This window comes from Plectropomus leopardus, chromosome 23 (assembly GCF_026936395.1).
Source record: "Plectropomus leopardus strain MGB_pleo_1.0 chromosome 23, ASM2693639v1, whole genome shotgun sequence".
NCBI classification, from domain to species: Eukaryota; Metazoa; Chordata; class Actinopteri; order Perciformes; family Serranidae; genus Plectropomus; species Plectropomus leopardus.
Genome location: NC_142198.1, coordinates 7,937,333 through 7,963,505, shown reverse-complemented (window position 1 = coordinate 7,963,505; position 26,173 = coordinate 7,937,333). Strand labels below are relative to the sequence as shown.

The 26,173-nt window shown below is 40.0% G+C and overlaps 1 protein-coding gene across 3 annotated transcripts; it reads left to right on the top strand.

Moving 5' to 3' along the window:
- Nucleotides 1–1,239: 1,239 nt before the first annotated feature.
- On the top strand, nt 1,240–26,117 carry tdrd7b (tudor domain containing 7 b). Of its 3 annotated transcripts, none has more exons than XM_042511840.2 (20): nt 1,240–1,396; nt 3,289–3,495; nt 3,854–3,998; nt 9,403–9,610; nt 14,184–14,266; nt 16,084–16,286; nt 16,522–16,881; nt 16,974–17,281; nt 17,365–17,557; nt 18,193–18,304; nt 18,453–18,655; nt 18,779–18,913; nt 20,321–20,404; nt 22,062–22,196; nt 22,302–22,412; nt 22,630–22,778; nt 22,887–23,143; nt 23,226–23,409; nt 23,511–23,671; nt 24,351–26,117. In XM_042511840.2, exons 2-20 carry the CDS (start codon nt 3,289–3,291, stop codon nt 24,569–24,571), a joined length of 3,459 nt encoding a protein of 1,152 aa, XP_042367774.2. In that variant the 5' UTR covers nt 1,240–1,396; the 3' UTR covers nt 24,572–26,117. The 3 variants fall into 3 exon arrangements, with proteins under 3 accessions (XP_042367774.2, XP_042367775.2, XP_087929816.1); XM_042511841.2 differs by having other exon boundaries at nt 1,297–1,396; nt 3,274–3,495; XM_088073690.1 differs by lacking the exons at nt 1,240–1,396; nt 3,289–3,495; nt 3,854–3,998 and adding an exon at nt 7,048–7,196.
- The last annotated feature ends 56 nt before the right edge of the window (nt 26,118–26,173 follow it).

Here is a 26,173-nt window from a genome sequence, read left to right as displayed (position 1 = left end):
TATTCATTCATTTATTTATTTATGTATTCCCTTGTATATCTAGTTTTATTTCTGTATTTATTTATTTATATAGTCCTGTATTTATGTATAGATTTATTCATTGGTGATTTATTTTTTCTCCCTGCAAATCTAGAAGGGTGTGGCCTCTCCTTCTTTTGTCCATTTACTGTGTCTTTAAAAGGTCCTCTTGGTAGTTTACCAAAAAGAGGTTTGGACTGAGATCAGCGCGATAGTCTTGATAAGTTTTCACAGTTTTACAGCTTCATGCACAATAATATATTAAAAATAGCACACCACGGAAAATGTTTCTGACTTTAGAGACCCCAAGCAATTCAGCAGTAGTTGGCATATTGAAATTTTAATACAAATATGAGCAAAAGTTGTGATTAAAGCAAGATAGCTGATGAGAGCCAAGGGTAAAAGAAACACAATACAATGCTTTATCACTGTCGTCCTTGTTTTGAAGTAAAACTTCACCCACAAAATGACCATTTGTAAATAAATTCGTTTTTGTCATTTTACCTTGCATTTGTAAAGAAAAATGTGTTTTTCTCGCATGCGTCAATGGAAACTGTAAATGTATTGATTTAATTATTGATTGAAGGCCACCTTTAACTACAGCAAAACTACATCAAAACATCAGCTTATGAACTTTTACACACCAGGTATAGTACAATCTAAATTTCATTTATCCAGTCATATGCTCAGTACTTCCCAAACACATGCATTTCGCTAAAAACAAAACTTGGTATACAAGTTTGGCTTTGAAGGGAGCAAAGATAAGTTTCACTTTCAGTTCATTGTAAATAGGTTTTGTTTTTTGCTTTGTCTTTCTTTTTTCGTTTTGCAAAATGCATGTGTTTGAAAAAGTAATGAGCATCTGACCAGACAAATAAATGTGGATATTTTGTTTTTGTCAAATATAAAAAAACAAGCAAATGGTTAATAGAAAAATAAAACATACATTAGAAATATTATTTAGAAAGATAATAATTAGGTATAGTTATTAAAGTACTGCAATAATTAGTCAATGCATTTAGTAGTGGACTTGCAAAAATGTATTACAAACTACTTTGATTAATTATTTAAGCAATTTCTCTCAAGCATAAATATTGACCGCTCTCTGATTCTCACTTCTCAAATGTGATTTGTTACTCATCTACTGCTCTTAGACCCCTGCCTTGTTTTGCGGCCCCGGGATGAATGCGTTGACATGTAATTAGCCAGAAGCCTGCGCTCAGCCGACCAATCAGGTGGCGGAGGAGAGGCAGTGCCTGGACCGGCTGGCAGACACCCGAGGACAGTGCTTCGGCCGCAGCTCAGCCCTGTGGCGGTGACAGCACTGACAGCGACCGGACCCGCTCCTGACTTCACCATCCCTTCTGTTTAGAGCAAGGTAGAAAGTTTTTTATAGCTTTTATCCAGACTTAAATGGACTTGTAAAATACTCGGTTCCGACGAAGTTTTGCCGGGTGTTGTTATTTTGTCTCTTTCGATACTCCCGGCTGGGATGACTCGAAAGCTCTCAAGCTAGCAAAGATACAAACATATACTTCCGGTGCTTACTTTCAAAATAATGGCTTGTGTGACTGGTGTGCGAGTTAAACACATGGTTAAAGACTATGCGAAGATGCTCAGTAGTTTTACTATGAAGGCAACATTTGCGTGCTTCCGGTCTTTTGATAGCATCATGTAGCTAGCTTGACGAGCTGCCGGCGGTTGCAGCAGGATTTAACTCGATATTACGCGCTGTTTTGTTGCCTGAGCTGACTATACACTGGATGTGGTATATTTTACCGGCTTGTTTTACCCTGCCTGGAATATTAAATGGAGTTTTGTTCAGAAAGTAAAAAAGGACAAGGCAACTTAATCCAAATAGTTTGGTCCCGATGGAGGGTGTGGAGTTGAAGTGTGACGAGTTACGTCATTCATAGTTTCTCTGTCCCGTCTGCTGACTGCGCTGCAAAATGTGGCCATAATCAACAAGTGGCCCAAACTCATCTAATGCTCAAATATTTGAGCATATATGAGTCTGACAAGTTCATTTGACTTGTTTTCTGTGCAGTTTTTTTTAAACCTTTTTCTTCATAGTAGGCCTATTATGTATGCTCAGTAAGGAATAGCCTATATATTTATGAACTCTGCAATTCAGCAAATACACTTTTTAGAGAAAAATCTAGAAACGATGTTACAATGTTATTATACATATGGACGTCATTCTGAAAACAGTATTAATACGACATAAACAATTGATGACATGGACTCATCCTGCGGTGTGTATATTCCTGCGATTGCACTGAGCAGCAGCAGTGAAAAGTATTTCTGAAATTTCAACAATGTAACAATTTCAGAGTGCGATTAAAGGTGGGGCACTTGTTTTTAGAAGCTACAGTGTTACACTTGTGAACAGACCTCTGAGCGTTAAGTTGAAGCTGCTGCTTGTTGAGGGTGTGTCTCCACGTCCGCAAGATTTTACTATCAGAATTTTTGTTTAAATATTGAGATGTAGCCTTTATTACACTTCCTACGAGGATCACAGTGGCTCAGGGTTGTACTTTGAAGACTTTTGTAACTTCCTCAGGGCAGTTTGGTTTGGCTGCAGACAAGCTGAAAATGGATAGTGTGTTTCTGCAGGGAGATGGAATGTAAGAGTCTGTACACCGGGGGAAATTAATAACACATTGAACCCTAACGTCCTGCACCAAAATGTCTGTATAGCAATAGTTTGTAACTTTTTTTAAAAAATACCAATAAATACCTGCATATTAGACAGAGAATAAGAATGGGAAGTTGGCTTTCCTCTCCCTTGACAAAATGGATGTGGTAGAAGCTGGTTTTGGTCATATACTATGACTAATATGTCAAAAAACAAATGCCACTGTGACTGCACATAGAATGTGTAATATGTGTGAAATACACTGTTTACTTTAATAAACACTTTAATAAAAACTGGCCTAACCAGTCAGCCATTGGCACATGATATGAACAGGATGCAACTGAGCATGCAGACTATTGCAAGTTTGAATGAGCTTGCATCATCATCATCATCATCATCATCATCATCATCATCATCATCGTTAGCTGTCACTCTCAGATTTACTTCCTGCCATAAATTGTTAATTGAAAAGAGTTTGTCATTATGTCATAACCATAGTGCTATGTGTTGGTCCTGCTGAATTCTTTTTAGATGGCAGTTGTGGAGCCTTTTCCATTTCCACCTTTCAACTATTTCTGCATCAGTTTTGTTTATTTACTTACTTATTTATTTATTAGTGGCTTATTTTTCAGATGGCTGACGTGGAGCTGGTGAAGAAGATGCTGCGGGCTGTCCTCCAGGCCAACAAAGGCGGAGTGTCACTGTCCCGTCTGCAATCAGAGTACAAAGAGCTGACCGGGGAGCAGATACCATACAAACAGATGGGACACAACCACCTGGATGCACTGCTAGCCAGCATGCCCTCTGTAGTCCGCACAGAGCGCAGCCGTTCTGGAGAGGTGTGTGTGTGTGTGTGTGTGTGTGTGTGTGTGTGTGTGTGTTGCAGAATGGATTGAAGGAGAGATATGTACACAAACTGAGCCATGATTTGATAAAAACTAATTATTCCACCTTTTGCTGAAATATATCATCAATCTGAGCATGAGTGATGACTTAGTAGGAGCAAGGAGTATTGCAAGGCAAACTATATATTTCACCGGTGCCAAAAACACTTGTCTAGCCTCCATTTTGAAAAGAAAAAAAGCACATCATATAACCTGAAAGGATTTAATTCAGATGAAATTCAGAGACTGTTGACGGCAAGTTATTTATCAGTGGGTTGTTACATTAAGAGCTACTTTCTCTCTCTCTCTGCAGATGGTGTGTTTTGCCTCAGGAGCCAGTGAGACAGCCCATATAGCTAAGGTGGTGGCTCGTCAGCGCAGCTCCAAGAAGACAGGCCGACCCCACCTGGTCAACACTCAGATGAGGGTCAAACCGGCTGCTCCGCTTGTCCTCAATGGTAAGATTTTTGACCGCCATTTTGTGGTATTTTCAAGCATTAACACAGATACACAGCTCTTATTTTCCTTAGCTGATCACAAAACTAATCCTCAATTCTATGTCTTAATTGAATTTCATTCAAGCATTCTTTGGCGTGCAAAGCTTCAGGCTTATCACTGAACTATTTTGGTCTCACCTAAAGTTCAAGCCAAATCAATTTATGGAGAGTTTGAAAAACATCACATGTTGCATTTGTGCACATGGGACAGTTTCTCTATAAGAGACAGCAAGCTAATACATTCAGGAATTAAGGGAGAGACCAGGTTGTCAAGGCAATGATTTTGGATCTAACAGCTTTTCCATTGTAGTATTCAACAAACTATTATCCAGTTTCACAAGCTGCACATACCACCTGTAATCCTATAGGCTTTCCTTTTTGTCCGTTTATTTCTGGAGAACACAAATTTAGCTCTATCCAATCCCACAGATGTTTATTGGGTCACAAGGTGGCTTAAATCAGTTAGGTACTAGACTGAATGGCATTACAGTAACTACTAAATTATGAGGAGAACACATGCAACATCCACTTCATAATTATCTTAAAGCTTATTTGAGATGGTTACAAATGCTGAGTATTTGAAAGCTTGTAATTTTACTTTTGATCCTAAAAGGTCCACAGCAGAAGTAGACCCAATCAGTAATCCGCCTTTTTTATTAAAGGAGTGCAAATAAATGTAGACATTAAAGAGATAAAATCCTAAACAGTCGACTTGCTCAGTGGCTCTGTGATCAGCACTGTAGCACTTTAGCTGAACTGCAAGACAAGCTGGTGTTGGGTGTCTTGTGTGTGCTGGAGCATTGTGTGTTTGCGCACTGGAATAGAACAATGCATGTTTATAAAGGACTTGAATGTTCTCCAAATGTGCATGAATGTGGCAGCACTATTCAAAACATGTTTGACAGCATAGCAAAGAGAACTCTGGATTGATATCAGCACTGAGATACAGTGCATGTAATTTGACACAAAATGCCCAATGACCTCATAATATCAGTCCTGTTATCATATGATGTTTTTTTTTAAGCAATGAAATAATGTTAAAATCTTAACCGTCAGTTACCTGTTATCAGTTCCTTTTTTTGTTTGTTTGTTGTCAAAATGTTTGGATTGCCATCTTTTTTTTTTGAGTGGGTTTAAAAGCTACTAAAGTGATCCAGCAATTCAGAGGAAGACAAGAGGACATGATAATTTGCTATAGTCAGTGTGTTATGCCTGCATGCTGTGAGTGCTCATGCCCACTGGCTGTTAGCATTCACTTTCAGGGCTGTATTTAGGACTTCCCTGAGAAAAAATTGAAATGTCAGGACATAAAATAGTCTTTTTTTTGTTGTATTTATTTATTTTAATTTCTAAAATGTTCCAAAAATGTTATGTTCCAACCTGATAAATGTGGTTTCAAACCCCTCTCCGTGCTGCCAGTAATAAATTCAAGAAATTTGATATATATGTACAGACAAATATATATACAGTACATACAGAGTTCCCCGGTAGTGAGTGAGTCCTAAAACCTGGAAATAAATTTGCATTTCAGCTACTCTGATTCCCTCATCTCAGTGTCAGCATTTGTTTGTTTTTATTTGGTTTTTGTTTTCATACAGTACCTGAAATAAGGTCTGTGGTTAACACAAGCTTAGGAGACTTTCACATTTTATTCTGCAACATAAAATATGTCAGTAAATATCCCACTTGTTAACTCTGAAGCTTTCATGTATTTGAAAAAAGGCAGTTGCTAACAAGTGGCTATATGAGACAAAAGAATGTCATCACATTGCTTTACAGCCTTGTTGTGGTGGCAATGTTAAATCGTGTAACCGTAATGTAGTTCGTTTCTAGCCTAATGTTAGCTTTTTACTTCTGGCAATTGCTTTTAGGCATCAGGAATCCTAAAGGGGTGTTCATTTGTGAAGATTATCTTGTCATAATGTTTGTTTGCCACAGAGCTTATTTTCTTTTCGAGATTTTTTTAATAAGGGAACCACAGCGTTGCTAACATCTGCATCAGCCCACAGAATAACGTCATCCCTGGGGCACTCTACACTCTGTAAACTAAATGACCAGAGGTATGGATTTGGCAAGTGGGCCACTGACTGCATATCTTCGCTGTAGAAAATCCCTCCTGTCTGCATATTGATGATGAAAGAGGTGCTTTGCTCATACCTTTTCTAAACACATTTTTACAAAACATATTAGACAAAATATTAGACTCAGCTTAACTAATTCAGTCCCAGTAAGCTGCAGCCGGGAAAACCCCATTTAGAAACCATAACAGCAACTTCTTGAATATTTCCAAACCTTTTCCAGACTCCTCTTGGGGCTGCTGCTATAGTGCAGCAGTGTTGCAGCAATGGAAAACTAGAAAGTGTTCAGTGCCTGTATCAGTACTGTGACAATGCAACGTTAGCAAATGCTTTCTTTGGTGCAGCCCGACACTTTGTGGATAAATGACTGTCCTGTTTTAACTGTTGCTCTGTGAAACCCAGCGGTTCCTAAGGCAGGAAAAATGTCACACTCAAGCAGACAGATGCAAATTTTTTCAGGTTGCACAGGTGTGTCAGGTTAATATGTGTACAAAGAGCTCACATATATTTTTACAGTATATTCACACACAGCTCTGAACCTTTATTCGACTTTTTCAGACTTTATATGCTCTACAAACACTCATAAAAACTACCATACCAGCACATACGCAAATATGCAATCTCACAAACCCCTACACACATGAACACATCCAGACACATGCACAGAAATGCCTTTTTAGCACATACACCTCCACTAGACTGTGATGCTGCAGAGCATTCTCAGAGAGCCAGAGGAGGAAGTGGGAGGTGGTAGTGCAGGGAGGAGAGGGAGAAGAGGAGAGAGGAGGCAGAGAGAGAGCGAGAGAGAGAGAGTGTCGGAGGAAAAGACAAGCAGAGGGATGGTGAAGTGGGAAGAAGGGAGGGGGTGGACAGATGACAGGGAAGGGGGGAGTCAATGAGAGGCAGACAGTGGGGTGGGGTGTTGAGATTTGAGGCTAATGCAGCCTATAGCGGCTGAGACTCAGCTGCAAGCGGAGAGCAGCTGACTCAACCTCTTCATCTCTCTCATTCTCTGCTTCACCACCTCACCAGGATATTAATATTCAGGCAAAGACAGACCAGGGACTGTGTGTCCATGCTGGTGAGGTGACGCGGCGTCTGCTTCGAGTGTGTGTGCTTGTTCTGTCTATATTTGCATGTGGATTTAAGCTTGCGCCGACGTGTGTGCTGAGTTTCTATAATATGTAAGCATCTGGAAGTTGTATTGATTCATTAATTGGTTGATTGGTTAACCGATTAACTGTCAGAAGCTCATTGGGTTTAAGCAGCATTTCCACAAAGAGAAAAGAATAGGATGTAGAAATCGAGGTTGCTTATTGATGACTTTTGAAGACGTGGGCTGATGAAGCTGCTTTTTGTGTTTTGTCATTGGAAAGATTTAATGAGATTCAGCAGGAACAATGAGGATGACAAAGCAGGAGAAAGTTCTAGATGATGCTGAGGGGAAAAAGAGATAAAGAAAAGAGTGAAGATTAAAGAGGAAACAGGAGGAGTAGGAGGGAGAACTGAAAAGAAAGGAGTGTGAGTGGAAATGACTAAGGGTTATGCTCAACAGGGTGCGTTGGTGATGTCACTCAGCAGGAATGTGATGTCATGCTGGTCATGTTGTGGTTGAATGATGTAACATGAAAGTGATGAGGGGGAGATGTTAGGATCATTGCACTCTGGCTTTTGGGCTTTTTACTGAACATGCAGTTACTGTCAAAGATTGCAGTTAGTGATGATGTCACCAGACTTGAACTGAGGAGATAATTGTTAAGAAAAATTAAGCATTTTATTAATCATCCAATTAAAAGGATTGAAGGAGTTTTCCACAAAAAACATAACACAGAATCATTTATTCATTATTTACTTATTAAAAGTATATAGCATATGTATTTAGTGTTTGGCATATTATATAGTATGTTTTTCTTCACAGCAGAGCCCCACTTCATATTTACACAGGTATTCACCTTAATTTGTAACCAGTATCCTGATATTCACTCCTCTATAACTATTGATAGCAATCAGTGTAAAATAAAATCAAACTAGGTATATTTAGAAGGTTGCTAATATATATATTTGAAGTGTATTAGTATGTTTAAATGAGATACATCTATTGTTAAATATCTTTTGAAAAAAACACTTACTTGCTTTGCTGTTGAGAGTTAGATGAGAAGATCAACACCACTCTATTGAGCAGCTAAAACCAGGTGTTGTTTCTCTTAATTCAATCATCATCTTATCTTTATTTAAGACGTTGGAAATCAGTTGAGTCAGACCTTAAATTTTAATTATGCAGAGCATGAGCAAGGACATATCATTTTTGTAAGTTGAGAACAATATGGGACCTAACACAGAACCCTGCGAAACACCTGAAGTAATATTTATATCACCCATATTTACACATTGTAATCATTGAGAGGGGTGTTTTTCAAACTAATACAGGACAGATTCCTTGAACATAATAAACGTGCAACAGTACTGAATGCTTTAGACAAGTTTATAAACAGAGCAGCACGTGACATTTTGAGTACCAGGCTAGTGCAATGTTATTATATCAGACGATGCAAAAAGGGTACTGTGCATATGCCTAAATTTCTCATGAAAACTGGAAACAAGGGGTAACAGCAAGCCTGGCTTTCTCCAGAATTCAAAAATATGCATGCAGTCAGAAAGGTCAGTAATAACCATCTTAAATTGCTTAATCTGAACATAAACAGTGTTGTAAAAATGACATGTAGTTTACAGGAATGTATGTGCTGTAGCTTATAAGTTAATCATTGAGCTTTAGCTGGTGCTACATGTTTTCCCCCTGCTTCCAGTATCTGTGCTATGCTATGCTATGCTAAGCTAAGCTAAGATAAGCTAATCGACTCCCTGCTCAGTGGGGAATGCAGTGAAATGGGAGTAGTATCAGTCTTCTCATCTAACTGTTGAATCAAATAGGTATATTTCCTTGACCTTTCCTACCCATTTATGACAAAATACAATTGGGAACTTACACAGGCAAATCCATGAATATGGACACAGGAGAGTTTTCTCAACTTCTTGAAATGATGTCATTTTAATTTGTCACATTGTGTTGTTGCTGCCTTCTGGCCCACTGACTGGAGCTATGATGTTACTCACCCCACCTACTGTGATATTGAGCTATCTGTGACACTGTGCCCTCCAGACAGAAGCACTCCTCGGTCTTAGCGTCAAGTTTAGCTGAGTCAGTGTATGTGTGTGCGTGCGTGTGTGTGTGTGTGTGTGTGTGATGTACAGTTTTACGTCTCTTGTTTGCTTTGTCTTTTTCTGCGCAGCCAAACCTCAAACCTCTCTGAGGCAACCGAACCATCGCGGCCGAGGCGGGGGCAGAGGAGGAGGTGGCGGCCGAGGGGCGGGACATGGAGACTTCAGACAGGCGAGGGACATGAGGGATGGCCAGTCAGAGGGCAAGACTGGGGCGCATCCGAACAAGATGTCCAATCAGAACACACCCAACAGGAAAGGGAACCAACCTACAGAGAAGTGAGTGAGGGGAATGGGTAGGAGCTAATTATATGTAAGCAGTTGGACATAGTTAATTTTGGGGTTCCCATGTTCATGCAAAACCTAGAAAATTCATGGAATTTCACAATCATATTTTCCAAGCCTGGAAAAGTCATGAAATTAGTAAAATCATTTAAGTTTTGCAAAAGTCATGGAATTGTTTTATTGTTTAATGAAATAGTCACAGTAATATTCGGTGAATAACTGTCCACATAATGTAACAGAACAGCAGATTTGCTTTCTGTGGCTGTTGACCAAAACAAAGCGCTAATTACTGTCAGTGTCGGAGGTTTTGCTTACATACGATGTTGGGAAAAAATGCCCAGTAAGTAGGGCAAGATTTTCTTAATTGTGGGTTATTGAAAAGTCACCAAAAAGATTTTAAATTTTGTCCATGAAAATGTGTGGGAACCCTTTATTTACTTCAAATAAGGTTATTACTTGAGATGATTTGATGTCGTCAATTTTGTGGTGTAAAGACAAAAACACATTTTTTGCTCCAACAAAACATTGATTTTGCATTCAAGATCTCATTTCTTGAAGGCCTTTAGCGTGAAAAGACTACTTCAGCTTACATCTCGATGCTGAAGCCTGGTCTTCACATATTTGTGGGATTTTATAGCACAATAATATGTGGAAGTCACTAACCAGGCTTCCACAGTGCTGAGGGAATCCAAGAAGAGGAATGTGCAAATGACCATGTGCTCAGAGAAGCTAGATCTCATGCCAGTTTCCTGTAGATTTACTCTGCAGGGCAACATGCTTTAGAAAATTCGAACTGGCTGAGACAATTTTAAAAAATACCTTTGGGGTCATTTAAAGAGTGTTCCTGCAGATCCTTAAAAAGCCTTAAAAGGCATTGAATTCATTAATCAAAAGATAAGGCCTGAATTGGTAATAAAATGTCTTAAATCTCAAAAATGCAAAGACATAGGAAGTAGGATTTCAGAAGTGTTTTTCTTCTTATATTACATTGTAAAATATCAAAAAAAGTGGTAAAATCCCTCCTTTTTCTTGCATCAACGTCACCCCATCAGGAGAGTGGAACTAACAACCAGGCAGAAGATCCAATGTCTGCTTGCTAGCTGTCACTGTACCCTGAACTACATAACATAGATCCAAGAAACATTGCATATTTAACCAAAATTTCGCTGTAAAGTAAACCAGTAAAGGCAATGCATACCAGGCTCTGCACAATGGGAATTGAGGCAAAGAGAGAAACACAAAACTTGCCAACAAACAGCAGATAATTCTGGTCTACCCCTGTCTCCGCTACGAGACAAAACAAGTCACATTTTATGTTATAATAAACACTGGGGCAAAATACTCCCAACTGTTGAGTAATTGTTGGCAGTTTGTGTTTTTTTTTGTCTTAAATTTAATTCTGAGTGGAATTAAAAAAAGTCGTAAAAGGTCTTACATCTAACTTGCCTTTAGCTGTAGGAACCTTGTTTGAAGATATTTTAGAGTGATGAATAACATGTCTTTAACCAGTTTCTTATATTTTTCTTGTCACTCTCCACCATGCAGTCCAGACTGCAGCCAGAATGCAATGAAAATCAATCATGTCACCAATTCTGTCTCTCTCTTCCTTTTTCCCTCTCTGTCTGTCTGCCCCCCCTCCTCTCCTCCCACCTGTGTGGTCTGAGCTGAATCAGAATAGGCTGCTGGTGAATGGGGGCTGGTTGAACTCTGGTTGGTTTCTGAGTGCAAACAGCCTCCCTGCTGCTGCTTATTCAGCACTGGGCTGATGATGTGCTCTCTAGATTATTCTACTTCTCTCTCTCTCTCTCTCTCTCTCTCTCTCTCTCTCTCTCTCTCTCTCTCTCTCTCTCTCTCTCTCTCTCTCTCTCTCTCTCTCTGTCTGACTGTCTCTGTCTGCATCTTTCCTCTCTTCACTTCTTTCTGCCTCTCTTCTCTTTGCCTCCTCATCTACATGTTTGTAAGTTGTTCACCTCACTCCCCACATTTCTTCCTTCAATTTCATCCCTCTCTATTGCTAAATGACCCAAATCTATTTTTTCATTTCCAAAATTCAGTACATATTCAAGGGCGCTTTAGCTTCAGATTCACTATGACCTAGACTGAGTGAAAAACCAGATTCATTGTTATTGAAGAAGTCACCTAGAAGCATTGCGAGATATTATCTCTCTGCATTGCTTAAACCGTGAACCAAGATTAATCCAGCTCATTGACTGGCTCTCTTCACTTCCATCCATCCACGGCTCCGTTCGTCCGTCCACTGTAAAAACAACTGACATCAGTCCTCTGTTGGTGTCACCACGGGTGTCCAGTGTGTTGCTGGCCCTCCGCAGCACAATGGGGCAGGAGGGTGGGAAGCCTGGTGCGTTGGCAGGGGACACGAGCCCGGAGCAGGGGGGACGTGAGCCCTTTCTAATCCCCGCTCTATTCTCTGGTAGATTAACGCTTCTAAACCGACACAGAGTGAATCAGCACATCTCTCTGTATTCCTCTAGATCTTCCATTGGACAGTGCGTTGGCAAGCCAGCGTTATCATCATTTGTGTGTGCGAGTGTGTGTGCTTGCAGGTATACTATGGGATGCCTGGCAGTACAAGTGGTACATTCAGCAAACAAATCAGGAAAAAAAACAACATATTAGAGTTTTAATAAATATTTTTATCAAAACACATGAGAAATGGGCCGAGAAGGCTAGTCCGTTCCTTGATGGGAGAGTTTTGTGTATGTTCAGGCAAATGCTTACTCCGCTTGGGGAGAGAAAGTATGAGGGTGAGGTTGTGTGGCAGGCTGGGCGACTCTTTGGGTGACTTTTGAATCCTGGTGTTCAAGTTACACTCTCCTTTCTCATAAATTTGTACAGTGATGACAAAATGAAAATCAAAGTTCAGTCTTAAGACTAATAGGCTCCAGACAAAAGTTTAACCACAATCTTGAACTTGGATTAGAAACAATATCATCACAGGGTGCACTGAATAGCTGTTTGGAGGCTATACTTTACTTTGAATGTCATCCCTTCTATCTCCCTCTTTCACACTAAGCTGTCCCATCACACATTGGCAAAAGCCAAAAAATGAATAAATAAAAAGGAAAGTATTTGACAATTATTTAAATTTTTTAAAGATAAGTTTCAGTATTTTTTTTAAGATAAAATGTCACAGATTTGATAGATGCTTACCTGATAATTAACTGAATAGGTTTTGATTTTTGGACTGTTGGTTAGATAAAGCATATTATTTCAGTGTTTTCCTCAGAATTAGAGTGTATGCTTGGCAGTATCTACACATACAATTAATCCATGTGTGTGAAGACTAACTGACATTTGTCCTTGAGATTCTGGCATTGAGGATTAAGACTAATAATGTCCATTTTGATTTAATATCTTGTATCCTGCTAATTTGATTTTTATTGCATTACATTACCTTTTGCACTGTCATAGTTGCAATGTTTTATAAGCAATCGATATTGGACCACAAACAGTGGATTTCTCTCTACTGCTATTACTGGATACTTAAACATTTATTCTCCTGGAAAAAAATGACATTATAAAACCAATTTTGGTCATTTGCTTCTCTAATGAAATGATGAAATGAAGCCTGAAACTATGAGTAAAATGATAATTTGTCTCTTAAATCGGTTGTGTGTTTGTGTTCAGGCCAGAGAATTGTCAGTAATGGCTGATGTAGCTGTAATATAATTTAACCACCTCCACAAAGAAAAGCTAATTTAGGTTAGTGGAGTGCACAGACTTCTGACGTTATGCTCTGTGATCTGTGTATGGGGCTTTCAATTCCTTTAAACCTTCTCACAGCCATTTAGGGTCAGGAGGTAAATTGTTCTGCTCTTTTAATTGATTGTTTCCATTATTAGCTGTGTACCAGGATGAGCCAGGAGTTCTGACTGAAGAGGGGACAGACAGGCTGAGTCAGGAGATTTTGGAGGAATCTTTAAACAAAGCAGTTACTGTGCAGCAAGCATGAGAAGGATGGGATGAAGAGGGTGTGGAAGGGCTGGGTAGAAAGAAAAGGCCTACAAGATGAAGTTCACCTATGACTACAAACAGATCAGTATCTGACACAATGTAGAAATCTTTTTATGCATTCTTAGTTTGTCGCTGACTGAAAATGAGGAGTAGCATCTACAGTGCCATGCTGTATCCAGTGTGCTTTATCTCATGACCCATTGTTCTAGACCAACAGAGGATGAGAACAGTTTGATTAATGGGTTGTGTTACTAAGGACAAACCAAAAAAGGACTCTGTTTTGCTCTGAACGTAATCAGGTTATCTAGTTAGACTTTTAGTGCTTCTTGAAGATCTCAGACTGTGCTGTGCCTAATGAGAGATTAAGGATCAGACACGCAGCACAGAACTAGGCCTAGCCAAGCCTGGGGTCCGAAGTGATTATTTTTTCTTTTTGAAATAATGCAAGAAATAATGGATGTAGAATGTTGCAGCTTTTGAAAGTTCAATATTGAGAGAAAAGTTTTGTTTCTGGTCTGTTTTCATCCCAGTTTTCTTCTCTTCCAGGGCTCATAGAGAGTAATGCTCTGTTGTTCTGTTCTCTTGTGTCTAGGTCAGACAAGAGGATGACCCTCCCGTCACGGTTTCAGAAGGAGGTGCATGCTCACCTTTCCAGGAACTCCCAACAGACTGGTCGTAAGTAGGACAGGCTGCTTTTATTACACTAAAAATACATTATGTGTAGCTTTTTGTCCTCTAAATGAATAGAAATGCTGCCCAGACCTGTATAACTTCAGACAGTCGAAGTGCTGCCTAGCTGCTCTAAGCATCACCAGAGGATATTTCAGACTCAGCGAAGCAAAGGACAGTTTTCCAGTGCCATGCTGCGCTATCTTGTAGTGAAGTATCAAATCACGTCATCTTCATGATTTTGTTAACTGTCAGCAAACAAACAGCAGTCTCATCTCAGTTGGTTATCTGAGCTTCCTGATGAGTTTAATCAGCTACGAGGTGTCTGTGTCAGCCTCCTCCTCTGTACCTCCTTCACTAAGAATATGTTTGTTGTCATGTTGCCTGTTTGTAGAAGGGCTATGGTCTATACAGTCTGCACTGAAATGTAATGGACAGCATAGCTTTGAGGCACATATGTTGAAAGCCTTAGCCATTTAAGATGTTTATTTCAGGCCCCTACAGTCAGAGGAGACTGTTAACGTTTGACACTGACTGGTTTAAGAGCCAATGCTTCCTGTCTGGAAAGAGACATCCCTGAGTGAGGAGGAAATGATATTCATGTGAGACTTCTGTTAAGAACATGTGCAAGACCTTCGCCTGAAAGTAAAATAGGGCTCTGTTTAATTATTGTCATTCTAGGAATTCACACTATATTATTGAAGCTGTTGCTACTAAATTTAAAAAGGCTTTGGCAACAGCGGGTACCAGAGGTGGGACCAAATCATTGTTTTGCAAGTCACAAGTAAGTCTCAAGTCTTTACAGTCAAGTCCCCAGAAGAGTCCTAAACTTTGAGTTTGGAGTCCGAAACAAGTTGTGACGTGCTCTTCATCAAGCTAGTGTCATTTTAACAATAGAGTCATTATATAATAAAATTACAAAAGCTTGAATGATTGCTAAATGTTGTATTTATTTGTTAAAAAAAAGTTTTGAAGTTGTTCGGTCTGTAATTTTTAATCTGCACGTTTTATGTACTGCAATTCGTTTAGATTTGCATAGATTTGTACCCAAACAAAAGTACTTTAGGTATTATTTTTTCCAAGTGGCCCTCAGCAGCACGTTAGTTCTTCATTGTTCTCTCCTACAACTTAATTTAAACAAAGTGGCTGATCTTGAGAATTAAGTGTCAACTTGCTGGGAATTAATAATATTAACATTAGTTGATTCAGGAAAAGAAGGGAAATAAATTTATTCATGACCCTTTTAAATAACTTACTTTTTCATTTTGGTGTGTGTGGTAAGGTATCAAGTACTTTCAAGTCAAAAGGCAAGCCTTGCAAGTATTTTTTTAGTTTTATTTTGTCATGTCGACAGACATCAAATTTGTGACTTGAGTCAAACTCAAGTCCAAGTCACATGACTCGAGTCCACACCTCTGGCTAGTACTGATATCCATATTTAGATGAATACTGAATGTCAGTAAGTTTCAAGCACCATGTTTTGGAGGATTTTTCTTGCAGTCTAACAACTTTTGCAGTTAAAGTGCAAGAGGCCGAAGGGGTCAGTTTCACTATGAAGTTTCCTCGTCTGCTTATCTAGCCCATTTAAGTTCCAATTCATCAAAAGACAAATTGAGGAGGAAAAAGCAACCATGACTGAAGATGCCTCACCGTCATTATTCTTTATGATTCAAATCATCCGTCTCTTTCAACAGTGAGTGCTTTTGTTTTTTAGGGAAAGCACCCCATGCGACCCATTTGTTTCAGGGGTAAGAAGATCAAAGCAGTAATTGCCAGCATGTGTACATGTGTAATCTCCCTTTTCCTCTGTTTTTCTTCTCCAGCACCCTTGAATCTGAACGAGAGCTCAGGGAAAGGAAAGCCCTACAACCCTCAGCAGGTCCAGGGCCGCATCAGGGAGATCCTGGGGAAGTACAGTAACGGGTTCTGGGTGTCCAAGCTGCCTCAGATCTACAGAGAGCTGTATAAACAGGACATGCCCACTGAGGCCATCAAAGACCTGGAGACCTGGACGCACATATGCACTGTATGTTATCATTATGTTACTGCAGTTATTGTATATTTTACTATTATAGTTTCTGTTTTCAAATGACTATCTTAAATAATTACTTTTGAAATCAAATACACACTTATTTTCTTAAATATTATTTTTTGCTTGCACAATCTAATTTACATAGGTTATGATGTCATATATTGTGCATGTTATATATAAGAAAATAGTAAATGCTTTCATGATAAGTCCTTTCCATCTATTCTCCTAGGTGGAGAAAACCTGCAGCAGCAACCCATCAGAGCTGCTACTCTACCCTGCCAAGGAACAGACCGCCACATCTTCTCCAAACGCCACCTCTGGCTCTGTCCCACCCTCAAACACCCCTTCAGACAAACCCGTGCAGTCCCCCGCCCAGCAGAGACCCCCCAACACCCATCCGCCTCGCTCTGGTTCTCGCTCTGGTTCTCGCTCCCCTCAGACTCCACCATCGTCCTCATCGTCCCCAGCCCGCCCTCCTCCCCGCCACCTCAGCCCAGACCTGAAGCAGAAACTGGAGGAGCTGCTGGTGAAGTACTCCAACGGCCTGTGGGCCCACGCGCTTCCCAAGCTCTTCCAGGACACCTACAAAGTCAGTAACATTTTGAAACACGCTCATATTAACTAAATTCAGGAGCTAGCTGCACTTTATCATTTATATCCATTTAATTTTATTTATTTAAGTTCAAACTGCCCGGACATGTCCTGGAGAACCTGCACCTCCTTTCCGACATCTGCACCATCGACTACCCGATGCCCGACAACCCCAAGAGGGCCATCTTGTACAGGAGGAACAGCAGTGGAGACGGAGGAGGAGAGGATGAGAACTGTAATAGGAGAAACTCTTCGGCCAGTGAGGAAGAGCTGAGGTTGAGGCAGGAGCTAGGGAGGAGGCTCAGTAACCATGCAGTGCCTTCTCTGCAGATCCCCAAAGAGGAGTACCCCTCTGTGCTTGTGGTGGAGGCCAGCAACACCAATGGAGTTATACTCAGGTACGAAAGAACTGCATGTGCGATGTGCTGTAAGACTCTGCAGTTCATGAATTCCTCACTGTCTGTCTCTGCTCCTCTCTCAGGTACATTGGTGAGGGTTACTCCCAGGCCCAAGAGTCCATGGAGGATGAAATGAGGGAGTTTTACGGCCTGAACCAAAGCAGTCCAGCTCCTCTGGCATCGCCATCCTCAGGCCAGCTGGTTGCCGTCAGGGCGGAGGAGGAGGAGGAGATTCTGAGGGCGCAAGTCTGTGAGGTCACATCCGATAAGGTCAAGGTGAGAAGTCAAGAAAATAATTAAGGACACAGCAATTGACGACGAAAGGTGCTCTGTGAGGCAGAGGATAATTTGCTTAAAGATATACAGGATGACCATTTATTATTTGTGAAAACCAAAAGTTAAACTAAAAGCCAACCTCAATAAAAATAAGAAGAAAACAAGGAAATATAGGCTGAAGGCAGAGGCTCACTTTTGTGATTTTGTGACAAGCGTAACCATTGTTTTTTTGTCGCTGGTTTTTTAGAAAAATCCTACATAGTATATCTATAAAGTCCCCCTCCACTCAAAAATGTGTTTTTGTTATGATTTGAACCCTAAAATGTCTGAGGTTGACAATACTGACTTCTGTCTGTACAAATTTTGTCACTAGAGAGGTGTACACTGAACAAGCTAGAACTGGTACGTCACTAAATGCCAGTCATCGTTGAATATGGGAAACACATCGACGGAGGAACAGACTCGTTTTAGTTTGACTGACTTCCACAATCCTTCCACACGCAGCAGTGTTTGCCAGATCCAGATTTTTTCTGGACAAAAAAAAAATTTATGTATGGGAAAAGTTAGCATGTGAACTCTCTTGAGATATGAGGAAGTATCAGTTTTTTCTGTGGTCTTTGCCTTGTGATCTGTAGGTCTACTATGTGGATCACGGCTTCTCGGAGATGATCAGCAAAACCAAAGTGTTTGAGCTGCACGAGAAGTTTTTCCAACTGCCTTTCCAGGCAACCAAGTGCAAACTGGCAGGTGATTCTGAATTGGGAATGAATGCACTCTACTTTTCTATCTTTCTTGTTTCACCCTCGGATTTTCCTTTTTCCCCATCATGTACTGGCTCCTAGTTAAAATTGATGAAACTGTGTGTATGTGTGTGTGCATGCGTGTGTGTGTACAGGCCTGGAGCCATTCTGTCAGGAGCCTGCTGTGCTGAAGAAGTTTGAGACAATGGCAAGTGGAAAGATCTTATTGGCTGAGATCCTAGAGAGAGGGCAGACCCCTCTTATCGTCCTTTACGACACGTCGCAGGATGATGATGTCAACATCAACGCCGCATGCATGAAAGCCCTGCAGGACAAGACACTAGCCAGCCCGTTACAGGTACAAGAGAGTGTCTGTGTTTGTGTGTGTGTATGTGTGTGTGTGTGTGTGTGTGTGTGTGTGTGTGTGTGTGTCTGTGTCTGTGTACGTACACAGCACACTCTTATCTCTGGCTCTCCTCAGGTGAACAGCGCTTACATGAACGTGAGTGTCAGAAGCGTCTGCTCAGATGGGACCATCTACTGTCAGCTGCCCTCCAGAGGTCTTGCCAAGTTGAACGAGATATTGGAGAATATTGAGACAAACTTCCACTCACAGGTGAACGCCATGCTACATTTGATGTCTCAGTCAAACTGTACATTTTCATTCTTTATTCAGTTGTGTAATTGTTGACGAAAAATATTTTAAAACACATAAATGAGCTTTTTCCTTACACTTGTTTACAGCAATGACCATAGGTACATCACTTTATTTTGAAACTATATAACACATATATTTGCCCAAATTTAATATCCTGGAGCCTCACTGAAAAGGCAATTATTTCTGTCACCAATATTTCATAAATGATTTCATACCATCTCTCTTTGGATGAAGCATCTGTCTGAAGCCATTTCTTTGTAATTTCCTTCCTAGCAGTTAAACTCTGTGTAAATATTTGTAGCTGTTCAAAGTAAAAGACCAAAAAGGAGCTCATCTCACTTAAATGTAATTGTCATCCCAAATAAAGTCACTAATAATGTATACATCATATGCCAAAAAATTACTTTTGCACATTGCTTTTTAGAAATGGAACACACATGGGGTGCACATAGATGTTTTGCGTATTCCTGAATGGAAGTGAGAAGACAAAAATGTGCTGATGTGTGTGTACAGATGAAGCTTAGCTGTGTGTATGTGTTCATTCCAACATGTTTAATTAGGCACCACATGCACGGGGAGTAAACAGAGTACAGCAGGACTCACTAAGTGTTTTGTGAATGTATTTGTGCCGTGTTGCTTCTTTCAGGCAGAGTTGTGTGGACAGATTGAGATTAGGCTGATAATCTTGCCAAGCCACTTAATCTGTAGGTAGCACAGTGGAGCTGATGCTTTTTCTAGGTGTGCTACTGTTGTCCTTTAAAGCTCGTAGTTGCAGCTCAGTAATGCTCTACATCAGTGTTAAGGGCGTGCAAGTAAGTAATAAGATACCACACGTGCCATTTTCTTAACATACTTCATACAAATGATGGACTGTTTTTTTCTGGTCAATAGAAGGTTCAGAGAAAAACTTTGTCAGTTAATAATAAATATCCAGTTTTGGTAATTCATAGTTAAGAAGAGCAGAGAAGAGAAGAGTTTAAGTAAATCCCTCTGCCAATGATGGTAATTTTGTTATGATCAATTAACTGTGTAAATATAGAGGAAAGATGGTAAAACTACTCATCAAGAATTAAAGTAATCATTCATAATTCCAATTCTTAATTTCTTGAAACATCAACAACAGCCACTTTACATTTGAAGTAATCACAGATCCAGAGTCCTTATCTATGATGTCATTGCAGTGTACAGCTGCAGCAGACTGGGTGGGCCTGTGAAATGTTTGTGTGAGCTTTTACAGTATCATTTTATTGCAGTCATAAAGCAGCAGTTAAACACTCTGTAACGTCAGCAATCTGTTGGTGTACAGTGGAATTTAACAGTAATCTGATTCTAATGGTGTCTTTATGAAACGTATTTCTGTTCCAGGTAACATCAGAGTTCCTGGTATCCAGACCCTTCTGTGGGAAAGGATGCCTGGCTCGCTACAAAGGCAAATGGTCCCGTGTAGAGGTAAGATGTCCCCTGCAGCACAGACAGTGACACAAATCTACATATGATTGATGTTGGACTTAAAGAAGAACTTAGGTCATAATTGCACAAAAGCAGCAGGTGCAGTTATCCTGAGAGCAGAGATCAAAAAAGAAAAACTTAACAATGTGTATCACCATCAAAATTACTGCATTATCCCCTCAACAAGTACGTTTTAAAAGCAGAAATCTCAATCTTATGTTTATCAACAATACTAACAAGCCTATCATGATTTTGGCTATGGCTCCGGTAACTGTTGGATGTACAGATTACAATAGTCAAACAGTTACAGCAGAGAGACACAATATGAAACAGGTAGAAAATCTAACAGTCATTATATCAGGTTTGAAAGTAGATTCAAGGTTTTGTCCGTTTTCCCTTCATATTGTGCTCCTCAAGTCTCCAGCGTCATGCGTAATTTTTTTTAATACCTGCAGGGTATAGAAAGAAATTAGAAACTCCTGATATCATGTATAGTGAGGGATTTATTTAAATGCTCTAAGTGCCACCAAAAAAAGTGAACACTTACAAAACTCTCAAAATCATAACGATTTGTTTTGTTGTAAATTAGAATACATTTTACAGTTGAACAGTTCACAAATGTCTGTCTTTGCATTTCCAGAACATTAGGTGCTAGAGCTGCAACGATTAACTTAATAATTCATTTGGTTTGAGTATTTAAAAAAATAAAATAAAAAATAAAATTCTCTGATTCCAGCTTCTCAAATGAGAATATTTACTGGTTCTTTACTCTTCTGTGACAGTTCACTGAATATATTTGGGTTGTGGACAAACAAGTCATTTGAGGACGTTGCCTTGGGTTGTGGGAAACACTCAGTGACATTTTCAACATTTTCGGACATTTTAAAGCCCAAACAATAAATTGACTAAATGAGAAAAATAATCAGCAGATAAATGGACAGTAAAAGTAATCCTTTGTTGCAGCACTTTTGGGAAAATAAATGAAAAAAAGAGATGATTAAAAGTAAAATGCCTCAATACCTTTCAGTGTGAGTTACGGACACCACACCAGATGTCTGCATGTAATTATTAAAAAATGCTGCAGTAGGCTCTTGGGGACCTGTCATACAAGAATATTGTGTTTGAGTTTACTGATAACAATTTATTTATTTTTCTTACGGATTTTTTTTTCTTTAACTCTGCCTATGTAGAACTGAATTGGATACTGTTATGATTGTAGCATTTAATCATTAATGCTGTATTGAAAAAATAATGATAATGGCAAATGTGTGTACATTAAAAAAACAAAAACAAATTAACATTCCCATTTTAAAAACCTTTGTGGCCATTCAAGTAAAGTTTATGAGGTGCACCTGAATGCACCACAAAATCCCTGAAAGCACCCAAATTCTTCACCATACAAAGTGATATAAACGGTGCACAATGGTTTTTAATTGGCAGCAGTGTAGATGAAGCGACAGCAGTGTTTTGGGAGGCAGCTGCTGTCCCCTCTTCCTGGTACTGCATATTGGCAATGATTCTTTTAGTAGTACAGATTACTGGACCATAAAAGCCTACTTTAATTCCTGCATTATATATAATAGTTTATACCTCTATGTACTCATTGATTTTCATTTAGTTTATTTCCTTGTTTCTCTTTCTACATTTCTGTCTTTAGATCACCAACCTGCATGGCAGCAGAGTGCTGGACATCCTGTTCATCGATGTGGGTGTTCAGGCTTCTGTCGAGGTGTTTGAGCTCAGAGAGATTCCATCGCCATTTCTTCGAGACCTCATGGCCATCCCGCCACAGGTCAGCAACCATATCTTTTATGTCATGGGCAATGATACGTCCAGAGGAGATTGTTGTGTTCTGTTGTCCTCATACAGAAAATGACTTCCAGCAACTTGTGTTCAGGCTGTAAAGTGCTGTCTAGCAGACCTGGCTGTCAGTGTTGGATCCTGGACTCCAGATGCTGTCCAATGGCTTCGAGAGAAAGTGCTCAACACCACGGACTGTAGCATGAAGGTATGATGCCCATCCTTCCATAACATCTTTTTTAGTTGTTGTCTTTTTTTTTTTTTTTTTTTTACTGAAGTCATGCTAGTTGTCATGAGACAATGATATATATATACATATATTTTTTAGAAATCACTAAATCACTCAAATTATGCTTTTATTTCTTTAGTCTATCTGTTTTTCTTCCTAATGCACTTCCACACTCACTTTGACATTTGCCCCAAAGGTTGCCAAGGTAGATGAAACCAAGCGATGCATCTACGTCCACCTTTTCACAGACAAGAACTTCCACGACCCGGCCCGCAGCCTAAACCATCAGATGGCTCAGTCCGACTTGTTCAAACAGCAACCAGATGTTTTCCTGACAAGCCACAGGTTCCCGCTGCTTTCACATCCACCCGTATTATCCCCTCACTATATAACTAATAATTATATGTGTTACCTTAAACACTAAATTCCTTGTCTGTTAATTTAATGTCACAGCCCTGGCAAGATCTCCACAGCCACTATATCCTCCACGGCCACTATATCCTCCACAGCCACTTTATCCTCCAAGACTCCCAGCACTAATGGGAGTCCAACATCAACTTCTGCCCCAGCCAAGCCTCATCTCAGGAAGGCTCTATCAGGACCAAAAGGAGGTGGAGGAGGCAACACGACCACCACCAGCCCACCAGAGACACCATCAACCCCCTCATCCTCTCTCCAGCTGCCACCATTACTAGAGCTGCCCCCAGCAGGTGATAAAGATAGTCCACTTTTTTCTGGTCTCAATGTAGCCTTTAAAAAAAAGTGTTTACACAGAAGTCTTTCTCTTCTCAGGAAACAACATAGATGTCTATGTATCCGTGGCGTGCCATCCAGGCCACTTTGTTCTGCAGCCATGGAGAGACATGTACAAACTGGTGGTGCTGATGGGAGAGATGATTCTCTACTACAATAAAACGGAGGAGAAACCACTCAACATAGAGAAGAACCAGATATATGCTGCTAAAGTGGAGAACAGGTGAGTTACTCTGCTTTCCACTGAGTATATGCAGCTCCTTCTGTCATGTTTCTGTCTGCATTTGTAGCTTTGCCTAAATATATCCGCTCTCCTTCTCTCAGCTGGCATCGTGTGTTAGTGAAGGGGGTTCTGACCAATGGGTTGGTGTCTGTGTACGAATTGGACTATGGTAAACATGAGCTGGTCAGCTGCACACAGCTCAGACCTCTGATCAAAGAGTTTAGACAGCTGCCGTTCCAGGGAATCACTGCTCAGCTGGCTGGTGAGTAGAAAGGAGCTCCACCACAGCAGTGTTATGGCTGTGGTTCAGTGTAACTAAACACATCTATGTACGTGCTGCTTTGAAGTACTCTGACTTTAGTGAACTGTTTCCATTTGCTGTTACTTTATATTTCAATCTCACTGTGTCATTATAAAACATATGGTGAGCTTTTACGTTAAACTGGCCTAACTAACTCTAACTAGCTAACTCTAACTTTGTTATACTATTAGATAAATAAATACTTTTTACAACTAGCTAACTCTCAACTACATACTTTTAATGTCAGCCAACTCGAACTACTTAATACTAACTGTACTAGCTAATATAACTAACTACTTTCTACAGCTAGCTAACTCAAACTACTTTATACTACCCTCTAACTTGGACTATAAGCAATATAAAGGATACAATATAAATCTGAAGATAGTATTTTCTTGATTAATTTGGAAGCATCCCACATGCACTTCAACATTTTTTATAGAAACCTACCCACTCTTCTATTTTTTATTGTTAAAGTTCCACTGTGAAACACAGTGTACAGTCACATGTACGTCATTGAAATGGCTATAAGCTAAACAAGCCAAATTCCTACTGACCGTTTATTTTATGCAGCATTAAATGTAATATTGTATCATTAACATGACTGTGGGCTTAACCTACGCACCTGCCTCGCTTCTAGGACTTAAGCCAAGGCAGTGGTCGGAGGAAGCTTCCATTGTTTTCAGGAACCACGTGGAGAAGAAACCACTCGTGGCCCAGCTGGAGGCCGTACAGGAAGCCACTAACCCTTGGGACAGGAAGTTGACGGTCTTCCTGGTCGACACTTCACAGGAAGAAAGGGACATCTGGGTGCATGACATCATGGCTGAATTTGCGGATGAGCTGACCAATGAGCTGTAGACAACGGAAGATTGTCAACAAGTCTTACTTGCCTAGCAGTTGTCCTGTCGCACAATGGAGACACTGTGAGTTGTGGATAGCCAAAATAGTAGAAGCTTATCCATCTTTATCTATCTACCACATAGGGAGACGAAAGAAGAAAGGACTGGGAAATGAAGACGAGAGGTTTGATAGCATGTAGAGACTGGCATTAACGGAAAGAAAAGAGGTGTAGGTGTTGTAGCCACTTGCTTGTTGTGTTTTGGGCAGTACATCGAAGGATGTTGTGATGTGATTTTGAGTGACTGCAGTGTGACCATTGGACAGTACTCCCTTGCATGATGTTGGTCCAAACTTGCCACAAATGCTCTAAACATACTTTCAGCACACAGTAACAAACTGCTGAATCTATCCATGATATCCTCACAAAGCTGTGGAAGTGATACACCGTTTAACCATCCGGTACAGGCTTTAATGCAAAGCAGCATCTTACACCACAGTACCGTGCATCCAGTTTTAGTGTGCGTCATCCTGGGGATGCCTGAATACCCTCAACCCTGCCAATGTGAGCGCCATGCAAAGTGCACAAAATGTTCAAAATAACTCTTCTCACATACTTGGAAGACTTAAATACATTTGTTTACAAAATCTGCTTTTTGGATGATTTTTCTGATTGCTATAAAGTTTCCAAAAGTAAGAGCAAACATTCCCATAAGAGGAGAAGAAATAGACGAATCAGTGACTCATGGGGACAGACAAAATGTAGATGGACCGTTGGGATTTAGTTTTTGTTTTTGCAGTTTCCCCTTTTTTGACGCAAAATCTGCTGTACTTACTGACCGAGCAAGACACAGAAATTGAAGTTAATAAGGTTTGGGTAGGTGTGATATACTTCATGTGAGATTTTTTAATTTTAATTTCTCCAGGCTAGTTGTTACTTCTGGCACTGCATGAACATTTGAGTGCCTGTACTTGCAGAAAGTCCCTCGGAGGTCTAATTGTGCGTCCCTTGACGTCTTGTTCCTGACTCCTGCGAGTGCAGCGCCTCGTCCATCTCTTCTTCTCCCGTGAAACACAGAGTTGAGTATCTCTCCTTTAATCCGTTTCTTGTTACAACATTTTAATTTCAGCAGATCACATGCTGCATGTTGCAGATCTTCCTTAACTGTACTCATATAGTTAATAATAAGCATATTAAGTTACAAGTAGTGTTAAGCTTTTAGATTTTCAAATAGGACTTAAGTTCTTCCTTTGGTTGGTTCCAGTGCCACCATCAGATGTTGGCCTGATGTTGGATTTTACTCTGAAATGTGATTTTTTTTTTTCTTTTTTCTGACACGTGCACCATGGTTTTGGATGTGCAAATTCTTCTCCAGTTCTAAAGACAGTAGACCGGACAAAGCTCGGAGCTGCATTGTTGTTAACAATTGACAAGTGACATTAATTTAATTTATATTTAACTTATATTCTCTAGAAGATGATAATTGCTTCCATTTTGTTGTTTGACAATGACCTGGAAGTAATAAAAGACTTGTTTTTGGAATAAAGTCTGTTTGAGAGGTTTAAATGTGATCAGTCCATTAATTACATTAGCATTATGTAAATACAGTAATAGTGTCATGT

Bases quoted from the DNA above. Each gene is read 5' to 3' on its own strand.
- tdrd7b (XM_042511840.2), top strand. From the start codon at position 3,289: ATGGCTGACGTGGAGCTGGTGAAGAAGATGCTGCGGGCTGTCCTCCAG. The intron at 18,656-18,778 runs GTACAAGAGAGT...GGCTCTCCTCAG, and splicing joins CACTAGCCAGCCCGTTACAG to GTGAACAGCGCTTACATGAA. The intron at 23,672-24,350 runs GTGAGTAGAAAG...CCTCGCTTCTAG, and splicing joins AATCACTGCTCAGCTGGCTG to GACTTAAGCCAAGGCAGTGG.